The following is a 13,009-nucleotide window of genomic DNA, read 5'->3' as shown; positions in this document are numbered from 1 at the left end:
GTGTGTGTGTGTGTGTGTGTGTGTGTGTGTGTGTGTGTGTGTGTGTGTGTGTAGACAACCAGGGCTGGAGACAGGAGGTCCTGGGTTCAAATCTGGCCTCAGATACTTCCTAGCTGTGTGACCCTGGGAAACCTCCATTGCCTAGCCCTTATTGCTCTTCTGTCTTGGAACCGATACACAGTATTGACTCTGAGATGGAAGGTGAAGGTTTAAAATTAAAAAAAAAAAAAAAAAAAAAAAAAGATACCCAATCCTGGGCCAAGAATAGATCCCTTTGGCACTCCACTGTAGATCTTCTTCCAAGTTTTCATCACACCAGAACTGGGTCCAGCCATTCAACTAGCTCTGTATCCCAGTAGTACTAGAGTTTAGCCATTAAAAATGTAAAAACATTTCCACTTACATGTAAACATTTATAACGTTCGTTTTTTAAAATTTTGAGTTCCAAATTCTTTCCCTCCTTCTCTTCTCTTCCTCCTCTTTGAGAAGACTAGCAATTTGATAGAGGTTATACATGTGCAGTCATACAAAACATTTCCCTATTATTCATGCTGTGAAAGAAAACAGACAAAACATGAAAAAAGTAAAGTAGAAAACTGTAGGCTTTGATCTACATTCAGACTTGTCAGCATTTTTCATCATAAATCCTTTGGAACTGTTTTGGATCATTGTACCGCTGAGAATTGCCAAGTCCTTCACAGTGGATTATCGTACAGCATTGCTGTTATTGTGTACAATGTTCTCCTGCTTCTGCTCTCTTTGCATCAGTTCATGTAAATCTTCCAAGATTTTTCATTTGAAAGCAACCTATCTCATTTTTTTATAGCACAATAGTATTCTGTTTCAAGCAAAACCCACAATTTGTCCAGCCATTCCTCAATTGATGGGCATCCCCTCAATATCCAATTTTTTGCCACCACAAAAAGAGCAGCTATCAATATTTTGGTACAAGCAGGTCTTTCCCCCCCCTTTTTTAAAAATCTTTTTGGAACCTAGTAGTGTTCATAGGGCATGGATTATGAAATCAAAGGGTATGCATAGATTTGTAGACCTTTGGGCATAGATCCAATTAGAGAATGGTTGGAGTTTACAACTCCAATAGGGCATTAATGTCCCAATTTCCCCCATCCCCTCCAACATTTGTCAGTTTCCTTTTCTGTTATATTAGCCAACCTGCTCAGCATTGTTTTAATTGGCATTTCTCTAATCAGTAGGGATTTAGAGCATTTTTTCATATGACTGTAGATAGCTTTATTAATTGGGGAATGACTTATATTCTTATAAGTTTGACTCAGTTCTCTATATTTGAGAAATGAGGCCTTTATCAGAGATACTTGCTGTGAATTCTCCCCTTTCCCCCAAGTTTTCTGTTTTCCTTTTAATCCTGACTGTCTTGGTTTTGTTTGTGCAAAACCTTTGAAGTTTAGTATAATTAAAACCATGCATTTTATATTTCATAATGCTGTCTCTTGTTTGATCATAAATTCTTTCCTTAACCATTGAACTGATGGGAAAACTATTCCACACTCCCCTAATTTGTTTATGGTATCATTCTTAAATATCTAAATCAAGTACCCCTTTTGACCTTATCTTTTTTTTTAAACCCTAACTTCTGTGTATTGGCTCCTAAGTGAAAGAGTGCTAAGGGTGGGCAATGGGGGTCAAATGACTTGCCCAGGGTCACACAGCTGGGAAGTGTCTGAGGTCAGATTCGAACCTAGGACCTCCCATCTCTAGGCCTGACTCTCAATCCACTGAGCTACCCAGCTGCCCCCCCCCCCCCCCCCCCCCCAATGAATTCTTGTCCTTAAAACTTGGATCTTTGGTCTTACTTTACTTTGGCCATTTGTGTGTTGTGTACTGATCTATTCTACTGATCCATTACTCTATCTCTTAGCCACTACCAGATTGTTTTGGTGATTACTGCTTTGTAGTACAATTTTGAGATCTGGTACGGATAGGCCTCCTTCCTTCATATGTCCTTTCATTAATTCCCTCGCTATTCTTGACCTTTTCCTCTTCTAGATGAATTTTGTTATTTTTTTCTAGTCCTATAGAATAATTTTTCGGTAGTCTTTGGCGTGGCACTGAATAAGTAAATTGACTTAGGCAGAATCGTCATTTTTATTATATCGGCTTGGCCTACTCATGAGCAATTCCTATTTTTCCAGTTGTTTAGATCTGACCTTATTTATATGAAAAGTATTTTTATAAAGATATTTTACCAATTACATAGAATAACAGTTTTCCATTTAAGTTTCCTGAAGTTAGATCCAAATTATCTTCCTCCCTCCCTCCCCTGAGCTGGTAAGCAGTTTGATCTGGGTTATACATGTGTTATCATGCAAAACATATTTCCATATTGTTCATTTTTGTAAGAGAAAACTCATATAAAGCAAAACCCTAAATAAACTAAAGTGAAAAATCACATGCTTTGATCTGCATCTGACTCCAGTAGTTCTTTCCGTGGAGAGGATCACATTCTTTGTCCCGAGGGCCTCAGAATTGTCCTGGATCATTGCCTTGCTGAGAGCAGCTAAGTTATCACAATGGATCAGTCCAGAGTATTGCTATTATTGTGTACAATGTTCTCCTGGTTCCACTCATTTCACTCTGCATCAGTTCATGGAGGTTGTTCCAGCTCTTTCTGAAATTATCCTTTTCATCATTCCTTATAGCACAACAGTATTCTGTCACTATCACATGCCACAATTTGTTCAGCCATTCCCTAATGGATGGTCATCTCATTTTCTAATTCTTTGCCCCCACAAAAAGGGTAGCTATAAATGTTTTTGTATAAGTAAGTCCTTACTCCCCCCGCCCCCAGTAGTAGTATTACTGGATCAAGGGGCATATACAGTTTTATAGCTTTTTAAGCATAGTTCCAAATTGCCCTCCAGGATGGTTGGATCAGTTCACAACTCCACCAACAATGCACTCATGTCCCAATTTTGCCACATCCCCTCTACCGTTTATCACTTTACTGTCATATTGGCCAATCTGATAGATATCAGGTGGCACCTCAGAGTTGTTTTAATTTGCATCATGAAAAGTATTTCATAATTATGTTCATATAATTCCTGGGTGTTTACCAAACAATGAGGGGGTATATAGCAACCAGCCCATCTACACCCCATCCTCAAGACGTCCACTTTAGCAATAGGCCCTGGGCACCCTGGGAACAGGCCCTACACTGATATAGTTGGGTATTGGGCCACGGCTCTTGTCCAGGCCTACCTGCGGCAGATAATGAGGAGGACGTGATAAAGGGTGGGAGGGGCTCTTACTCTATCTGGGGATTTTACCCTGAAGCTTGTGACATCTGGATGGAGGCCTCCCTCAAGCTATGCTGACGTGTTAAACAAAATGTTTAACATTAGAGAAAAAAGCCTTTAATATAGAAAACAACCCACTCTACTGTTATATCTTCTATGTAGTTACTTCCGATTATTGCCTATTAACAAGTAACGAATGGCTCTCCTTATGGAATCACGTTAAGCTAGATCATGCTAATTCGGCGTAATCGTAGGGCTAAAATGATTGACTTACATAGGGTAGGGACCAAACTATGTCTCGCAGGCAGTAGAGAATGTGTTTTTTGAGTGAGGGGATTAGAAAAAAAGGTCATCCGAGGGCTCGGGTCCTTTTCTGTTTGTGGGGATTGGCAGGAATGGGGCAAGAGCTGAATCATGTCCCCAAAGAGCAGGAGATCAAAAATGAACTCTGTGTCCTTCCCAGTTTTTCTTAGGAAGGGCCAGGCCTGACCTTTAGTTTTATTTTCCCATGTTTATTAATAAAAGCCTTCCAAGGCTGTGCTGTACTACCACAGCAGTAGGGGAAGGGTGATACCCTGCATCCTCTCTGTTTGGAGCAATGACAAGATATCAAGGGAGGGAGGGAACAGCACGAAGTGAGAGACACTCTGGATGACAAGGATCTCGCCTCTGTCTGCATGCTGTCAAGTTTGGGCACATGCCCTGATAGAAGAATGGGAGGTGACAGATGACAGTGGCCCTAGTGTTAGGCCCAAGGGAATTACCTGTAACTTGGGAGGTCCTGGTCTTGGCTCCACTCTATCAGTTTTACTTTCTCCAAATCCAGATGGTTTGATTTAGATTCCAGCTTCACTGTTGTTCAGTCATTTCAAACATGTCTGACTCTTTATGACCCCATTTGGGGTCTTCTGGGCAGAGATAGTGGAGCGATTCCTTCTCCAGTTCATTTTGCAAATGAGGAAACTGAGGCAAGAAGGTTTAAGTGACTTACCCAGGGTCACATAGCCAGTAAGTGTCTGAGGCTGGTTTTGAACTTACAAAGATGAGTCTTCCTGACTCTAGGCCTAGTATTCTGTGTACTATGGTGTCACTTCTAAAAATCCCAGCCCTATGACTTCTATAACTGCCCACGATTACACTGTGTCTCTGCTTCTAGAATGATCAGAGACAGTTTTCCTAGAAAGTTGGAAATGGTAAGAATAGAGAAATGAGAGTGAGCTGTTGCCCAGTTAACATTCCAGAGACAACCAGACAGGGAATTTCTGGAAGCCTGGAGCAGCAACATTTTCCAGTTTAATTCACTTTAAGTTATATGCTCAAGAAATGCATCATCAACAACCATTTATTAGACACTTACTATGTACCAGCAAAGAGAAGGCAAAGAACTCAGAAAGACAGAACTAGGTGAGGCCCCTGCCTTCAGGAAGCTCCCAATTAAATGGGGGAGACAACACTGTAATGAACGAAGGAAGGCACTCTCTGAATTGTTCTGGTTAATTCAGTTTTCTGGATAACTAATTAGTTAGAAGCCTTTTCATCGTTTCTTAGGTTCCTCTCCAGTTGTTGCAACCTGTTAGAGACAGTGTGGTGAGAAGCCTGGGCTGGGATACGCCTCTGCTACGGATCATGCCCAAACCCCATCATTGTCCAAATGGACTCCTTCACCTGGAGCTGAAGGGCTTGGTGGACGAGGCAGCCTCTAAGACTCCTAGACAGGGTCCTATAATCCTGTGATTGGGGCCTCAGAGCTGTTTCTCCAGGGCAAGACTGGAGGAGAGAGGGGCTGCCTTCGTGAAGGCTGCACTCAGGGAGGCACTCAAGAGTATGATGATTAATACTGACAAGGACGCTGACTCACATTTATGTAAAGTTTTATGGTTTGCAAAATGGGGTGCTTGTGTTTAATTTTGCACCTTGACAAGCTTCTGGAATTGGGTAAGGACAAAGGGTCAAGATATAGGAAATGGGGATGTTTAGGCAGGAGATAAGACTTGGGAGGCAGGCTTATCCAGCCTTCAAGAGTTTATAAACAGCTGCCGGAGTTGGAAGGGACCTTGAATTGTTTCTTTCTGGTTGTTTGCAATAGTTTCTCCTTGACCTAGAAGAAACTTTGGAATTTGGCTATCATTCCTGAGTGTTTTCCTTTAAGGATCTCTTTCAGGGGGTAATTGGTAGATTTTTTTTTTCCATTTCTGTTTTATTCTCTGGATCTAACATATCCAGGCAATTTTCCGTTATAATTTCTTGAAATATAATATCTAGGCTTTTATTTTATTTTTTGTTTCTGACTTTCAGGTAGTCCAATAATTCTTAAATTCTCTCTTCTCAATATATTTTCCAGGTTTGTTGTTTTTCCTATGAGATATTTTACATTTTCTTCTATTATTTCTTGAAGTCTCATAGAGTCACTAGCTTCTACTTGCCCAATTCTAATTTTTTTTTAAACCCTTGTACTTTGGTGTATTGTCTCATAGGTGGAAGATTGGTAAGGGTGGGCAATGGGGGTCAAGTGACTTGCCCAGGGTCACACAGCTGGGAAGTGGCTGAGGCCGGGTTTGAACCCAGGACCTCCCGTCTCTAGGCCTGACTCTCACTCCACTGAGCTACCCAGCTGCCCCCCAATTCTAATTTTTAAGAAATTATTTTCTTCATTGAGCTTTTGCACCTATTTTTCCATTTGGGTGATTCTGCTTTTTATAAAGTTCTTTTCTTCAATGATTTTTACCATTAGGCCAATTCTGTTTTTTTTTAGATGTTATTTTCATTAGTATTTTTTGTGTGCCTCTTTTACCAAGTTGTTAATTCTCTTTTCATAATTTTCTTGCCTCACTTTCATTTCTTTTCCCAATTTCCCCACAATTTCTCTTTTCCCTTTTTAAAACTCTTCCAGGAATTCTTGCTGGGTTTGAGTTGAATTAGCATTTTTCTTGGAGGCTTTGGTTGTAGGACTTTTCACATTGTTGTCTTCTAAATTTTTGTCTTGTCCTTCTCTGCCTCGGTAGCTTTTTATGGTCAGATTCTTTCTTTGTTGCTTGCTTTTTTCCCCCAACCTATTTTTTTCTTTGAACTTTATGTTAAAGTTGCACTCTGATCACCTTAGGGTAGGGAGTCACTATATCCAGTTTCAGGCTATTTTGGGGTTGCTGTTTTCAGAGATGGTTCTGAGGATCTGTAAGCTTTTGGTACTTCCAAGATGATGTGATCCTGGGAAGGGTGTGATCATTGCTGTCCTGGTCTGTGCTGTGGTCGTTATCCTGGAAGGGCCCCTGGTCCCCTGTAATCACAAGCGATAGTGTTTTCCTTTTTCTTTGGAACTGTGACCAGGGCCCCTGCTCCCTTGCAACCCCCACCCCCACCCCAGCACTCCTCTCAGTCTTGGAATGTGACCCAGTACTGCTTATGGACGATAGAGTTGCTAATTAATGTCAGCTGTAGCCAGTGCCGGCAGAGGGTTCCAGTTAATCTCTCCCATCAGTTGTCTAACCCCCTTACTGGGTCTGGGCTGAGAGTTCCCAAAGCTTCTGCTGCTGGTGCATCTATCCCCTCCAGTGCCACAGACCTTTCCTGCTGACCTCCTAAGTTGTCTTAGGATGGAAAAATGTCGCCCTCTGAGCTTTTGCTGGCTCTGCCACTCCAAAATTTGATTCGAGGTGTTATTTTAAACTTGTTTGCAGGGAATGTTGGGAGGGTTCAGCTGGGTCCCAGCCAGTACTCTGCCCTCTTGGCTCCCCATTATGTCTTATCCCTTCTAAGCTTTCCTTCAATGAATCTTTTCACGGCCTTTCCCTTACTCCTTGGGACAAGCTCTCATCTTTCTCCATTTCCAAATACAGCTTCTAACTTAGCCTTGTTTGTGATTTTGTAGCCGGAACCCAAACCTGGCGATCTGATTGAGATTTTCCGAATGTGCTACAGTCATTGGGCCATTTATGTAGGTGATGGTTATGTTGTCCACCTGGCACCTCCAAGTAAGAAACTCTCCCGCTTTGTGAGTTGTCTGTGTTGGGGAGGGCAGCGGGGGCGGCGAGGTGGCGCAGTAGATAGAGGGCAGAGCCTGGGGTCAGGATGACTCGTCTTCCTGCGTTCAAATCTGTCCTCACGTACTTATTAGCTGTATGATCCTGGGCAAGACACTCAGCCCTGTTGGCCCATTTCCTCCTCTATAAAATGAGCTGGAGAAGGAAATGGCAAATCACTCCATGATCTTTGCCAAGAGAACCCCAAATGGAGTCGCTAAGAGTACATGACAGAACAAAGTATACCGGGCAGGAGGCAGATACGTGTTGTCAGTGGCAGACCTTGTGAAGGTTCGCTGGCTAGATAATTGGTAAGGAGAGTTTCTGTTTATAGATGACAGATTCATAGTGGGTGGATGAAGCTCCTTGGGTGGGTCCCAAGTCTGATTTTGGAGGACAGCTCGATTGTCCCATAACTGGCCCCTTTGTGACACTGTAGATGGTGCCGGAGGGTCCATTGGGTCTAACTTGGGATGAGAGGCCTGCTTGAGAGAGACCGCCGCGGGGGTGCCTTTTTCTTTTCTTGTCTCAGCTTTCCTTGATTTTTTTTTTTGTCTAAAAGGTGAATATGCTGGGGCTGGTGCTTCCAGCATCATGTCAGCCCTCACGGATAAGGCCACAGTGAAGAAGGAGCTGCTCCGTGTGGTGGTCGGGAGCGACAAGTATCACGTGAATAACAAACATGACAACAGGTACCAACCACTGCCGGTCAACAAGATTGTCCAACGGGCTTTGGAGGAGGTGGGGAAGGAGGTACTCTATAAGCTGACCAGCGAGAACTGTGAGCACTTTGTGAATGACCTGAGATATGGAATCCATCGGAGTGATCAGGTACGTCCACACGCCCCCACATGGAGGCCCAATGAATGACTTAGGCCTGTGGGGCTTCGCGAAGGCTCCTCGGGGCCATTTCCACGGGGTTGTGACCCGAAGCATATGCCTAGCAGGGGAAGTCTTGTCTGCTTCCTCAGCTTCCCCTGGGACTGGGTTCTTCTTGCTTCCAACTGAGTTTTCTTATCCGAGGATACCCTTCTTGCTCCCTCGTAAAGGAAAGACGGACTTTAACACTCTGGGATTTTCTTGGTGGGGGAAACTCTATATAAATAACCAGATCGATTCACAGTAGATGAATGGCAATACGAATGGGGAGGTGACAGTGGCTGGGGGCCTGGGAAGAGATCCCTATGGTGAGGTCCCTCCATTTCTTTAGGGGAGACGAATCCCCTTTATGCTTCATATGAATGTATGTTCAACATCTGCCCTGGCTTACTCCCATCCTGTCTATGATTCTTTACATACTAGAATTAACACATAGATCATGGCCAAAGGGTGGCAATGAATGATTTCCCTAAAGGTTGTAAGATGTATTACAATGACTATAATGCTCCCTTGTATCCCCACGTGTTGTAATGGCCCATGAGACCCTACAAAGGCCATTGGTTTTCTATAATATTCATCCTGGCACTTAAAAAAATAGCTGCACAAAACTGAAGTATATTTTTTAAACTTTATTTTTCTTGCTTTTTTTTTTTTTTGGTAGCATGGCTAAAGCGGAAGTGTTTCGCATAATTACACACATATAACTGATATAATATTGCTGGTGGAAGAGCTAGGGGAGAATTTAAAACTCAAAATTAAAAATGTAATAATAAAAATTGTGAAAACATTAAATAAAATAGCTGCACAGAACCCATGGGATGTCCTCTGGTCATCAAGACCATTGCATCTAGATTGTCCTAAGAAGCTCCTCTTTCCTCACTTTCCTTTTCCTTTCTCTTTAGAGTCACCTATCAGTCTTATATGCCCATTGATCCCGACTCTTGTAATTAATGGGTTGGTTAGACGTTTGGGACGTGGAAGGGATGATGAAAAAAATGGGGGAATTTTAAGTGTTATGGTAGCTAAAAGATTAAAACGGACATGATTCCTCCCACCTCCCAGCCCCAGTTTTGTTTGGTTTATCCCTGTGTTGATCCTTTCTACTCCTCCCTCTCTGTATGACTAAGACATGCCTGTGACTGTTAATGCCTTACTTTTTGCCAAGGGAGCAGAGAGCCAAATACAAGCTTGCAAAGTATTGTTGGAAATGGGAAGGTGGGGGGGAGACAGGTTTCCCTATTAATCAAGGTTTTCCTTTCCATTTGCAGGTCAGAGATGTCTACATTGGAGCCGGGATAGCTGGTGGTTTGGCTCTTGCTGGCCTCTTTGGTGTATTGGTTTCAAGAAACAGGCGGCAAAACCAATGAGATGGTCATCCAAGTTATGGAAGCTTAGCTGCGCCACAGGTTATATTGTGCAACATGGCGTTCAGTGCCTTAATGCTTTTAATAAAGTAAGATGGTTTTATTAAAAAAAAAGTCCACTGGGAAAGGGCCCATGATAAGTCTGCTGCAAGCTCTTCCTCCTGGGTTAGATGGAAAGTTGAACTATCTTCCATAAACCTTTCCTGGTTTGGGCAGCCCATTCTCTCCTTTGCCATCCTTGGAGGAAAAGAATAATAAGTGGCCCCAGACTGTACCTCATACTCCTTAATCATAAAACTCAGAGCTGGAAGGGTCCTTAGTGATCTATCCTCTAGCCCCAGTCCCTCATTTAAGAGAGGAAGGAATAGAGAAGCTGTGACTTTTCCAAGGTCAAACAGTGGGAAAGGCATAGAACTACAATTCGGGGGCTTCTGGTACCAAATCCAGCATTCTTTTCACAATGCTCAATTGCCTCTTTGTGTGCTAGGAGACAGAACAATGTTATTATTCCTTTATTGCCTTGAAGACCAGAATTCCCTGCTTCCCACAGTGATTTCTAAAACAAATCAACCCCCAGAAAGAAAGACATCACATCCAAATACTTACTATATAAAAGAATCCACGAAAAATAAAAATAAATTGGAATAAATCTGGCTTTATAGAATTTACAGTAGGGGGCAGGAGGGAGGGAAGATAAAGCCAAGTAGTCTGTTTTTCTTTTCCATCAATGAGAGGATGGGACAATCCCTTCTAGGTGGCAGGGGTCTGGAATTTCTCTCTAGTCCCATTCATTGGCCATGGTCAAGGTGAGAACTCCCTATAGGTCTCCTCTGGCTAGCTGCTGAGATTGGAAGGAGGGAAAGTGCTTCTGGAGGATTTCTGAAGAGCAGTCTCTCTCTCCCCGACCAGATTTTCCTTCAGCTTTCCCACGGCCTTAGGCTTGGGTGAAGATGGAAAAGACCCCTTATTTTCATTCCCCTGTGATTGGAAGAGTGTCAGGGAAGGGCTCCAGCATATCAGAGGACCAACCTGGCTGGAGGAAATTCACCCTCAGAGACCGACTGCTTTAGGTTAAAACATACCAGGTTCAGGAAGTCCCCCCTCCCTCTCTCCCCACCCCACCCCCCGGATTGTGAGGCTTCAGGTAATATTGATTTTGTAAACTTATTACCGTCCTTGTCTAAGATTTCGGTCTGGCCAATCTGCCCTTGATGATCTGAGGAAATGGAGTACAGTCTAGGAAAGTTTGGGTGGTGCCCAGCAGGCAGGTAAGAAGAGGAGGTCTGAGGCATGGGGTGCTGCTAGGAAAAGCTGCCCTGGATTCCAGCAGAGTGGAGAGCAGCTGGTAGAGAGATGCAGAAAAATGGGCCTGGGGAGAAAGAGAGAAAAACCAACCAGCCCTTTGGTGCTACATGAAGTGAGAATCCATTTGGTTTGAGAGAAATCACCAATCCCCATCTATGGAACAGTTACTCTATTCAAAGGTGGTTTCTGCCTTACAAAGGGCAGCTTTTGGGGTATATGAAAATCGTGGGAGCCAGATCTGGAGTTGGGAGAGTAGGCTTTGTCATGATTATATGGCCTCAGGGAAGTCATTTCCCCTCCTATGCCTCAATTTCCTCATCTTTCATTTGAGAGTAAAAAGTGCCTTCTTCCCCAGCAATGCCTTAAGACTGATATGAGATATGTGTGAAGATGCTTTGAAAATTATAAAATATTCTCAATTTTTCTTAAAATTAAGAAAATAAAAAAATAAATGCTTACTTGATTTTTCAAAATGTGTTATTCATTTAGGGACATTTGTGGGTGTATTAAAAAAAAGGCATTTCCTGCCCAGTCACTATTTTCTTGTCCCCAGGACCAGTCAGTTATCTTGGATGTCAGGTACCGAAGGCTATTGGAAGGAGTGGAGGCGTACAGAGCTTGAGAAGGGTTGAAACTTAGGGGTTTATGCAAAAGCTTGAGTTTTGGATGAGACTTTTCAGCTTCCCTGACTTTAAATTAGTGGATGATTTGGGATATTTGGGAGGCTGAATATAGTTGACTTCATGCATCACGAGAGCTAGGGATTGGCTCTGGGAAGGACAGAGGGAGCCTGTGGGAAGGGTTGGGAGTTAGGGCCAAGCTTGAGGAGAGGTGTCCAGTTTAGAAAGAATCTTGCTAGTTTCCAAAGTTATCATTTAGAAATAAAAAGCTTCAGTGGCTTTTCTAAGCATTTCTCCTCTGAGGAAATTGTGGGGAGACCAAATGGGAGGGACTAGACTAGCAATACAAGTGATGCCTTTGGGGCAGGAGGCCCCAGAATGCCACTGGAATCTTCAACTGGCAGGCACTCGGGTCAGTATAACTTGAGAACTGAAGCCCCCAATACACACAAGGACAGGGAAGAGTATTGTCTAGTTCATTGGAATATGCATGGGCATGGGCAGAACATCATCAACGATGATGATATAATAATAGTAAGGGCAAACAAACTCGAGCAGCAGGACCTCCCAGACTGCTGGAGTACCACTTGGGAAGGAGCAAAAGATGACAAAGACAGAATGTGACCCAGAGGAAGGAAAGAGAACTTGGAATGCCTGGAGTGAAGCCACTCCTATGAGGCTCTCCCCACTGAAGAGGATTTTCGTCTTTCGGTAACATCCCAAGGAAGAGGAGGAGGGGAGGGTGTTTCAGTTACTGGGCTGCATTCTGGGACCCTGATAGTAACAGAAAAGTCAGCTGTCTTTCTGGTCATGTGTCCAGGCTTCTCCTAGGAACACCTAAGCCTTGTCAACTGGGATGACTACCACCCATTGACTGGTGATTCAGGTGGACATGAGTGACCCTTTCAGAAGGGCTGGGGAAAACATTGTTAAGGATAATGATGTCTTGTATATCATCAAAAGATCATTTGACAAGTACTGGAGCTAGTCATGCATTTTGAGAGCAACAATAATAGCCTGTATGTTCCATTGGTATCCATGGAATGTCAAAAATCAACTGGTATTTAATAAGTTCCTACTGTGTGTCATGCACTGTGCTATAAGCACTTTGCAAATATCCCATGTGATCTGTACAACACTGCTAACATCCTCATTTTAAGCTTGGGGGAACAGACAGGGTTTAAGTCATCTGCCCCCGAGGTCACAGGGCTTGTGTTTGGGGTTGGATTTGAACTCAGTCCTCCCAGCCTCCAATCCACTTAAAGTATTAAGATGTAGCTACTCCTGGAGGGCTGGGAATTGGTGCTCCAGAACAAATGTTGCCTCTTAAAACTGGTATGGAGAGGGGGTGCTGCCTCCTGAAGACTCTAAGGTGTTTCTGGGAGAAGAGGGAAGGGGGCTCCCCTTGGGAGGTGCAGATCACCCGCCTTGGCTCTCCAAGGTAGCAGGAGGGACCCCCTGTCTCTAGAATTGGTGCTCTATCCACTGTGCCATCTGGCTGCCCCTGAACAGCTTTAAGATTGGTGGTATCACCAGGCAGTTGGTTGCCT

The 13,009-nt window shown here is 43.4% G+C and overlaps 1 protein-coding gene across 2 annotated transcripts in view; it reads left to right on the top strand.

The window, feature by feature from the left end:
* The window catches only part of LOC123251459 (phospholipase A and acyltransferase 3-like), a 22,511-nt gene extending 11,214 nt beyond the window's left edge, over positions 1 to 11,297 (top strand). For both annotated transcript variants that reach the window (XM_044680718.1, XM_044680717.1), the window contains 3 exons: positions 7,141 to 7,243; positions 7,854 to 8,122; positions 9,439 to 11,297. In XM_044680718.1, coding sequence (XP_044536653.1) covers positions 7,141 to 7,243; positions 7,854 to 8,122; positions 9,439 to 9,537 — 471 coding nt within the window. In that variant the 3' untranslated portion in view covers positions 9,538 to 11,297. The remainder of the gene's footprint in view (positions 1 to 7,140; positions 7,244 to 7,853; positions 8,123 to 9,438) is intronic.
* The last annotated feature ends 1,712 nt before the right edge of the window (positions 11,298 to 13,009 follow it).

This window comes from Gracilinanus agilis, chromosome 6 (assembly GCF_016433145.1).
Source record: "Gracilinanus agilis isolate LMUSP501 chromosome 6, AgileGrace, whole genome shotgun sequence".
Classification (NCBI taxonomy): domain Eukaryota; kingdom Metazoa; phylum Chordata; class Mammalia; order Didelphimorphia; family Didelphidae; genus Gracilinanus; species Gracilinanus agilis.
The sequence above is the reverse complement of the archived record's forward strand: the minus strand, read 5'-3'. Positions and strand labels throughout refer to the sequence as shown.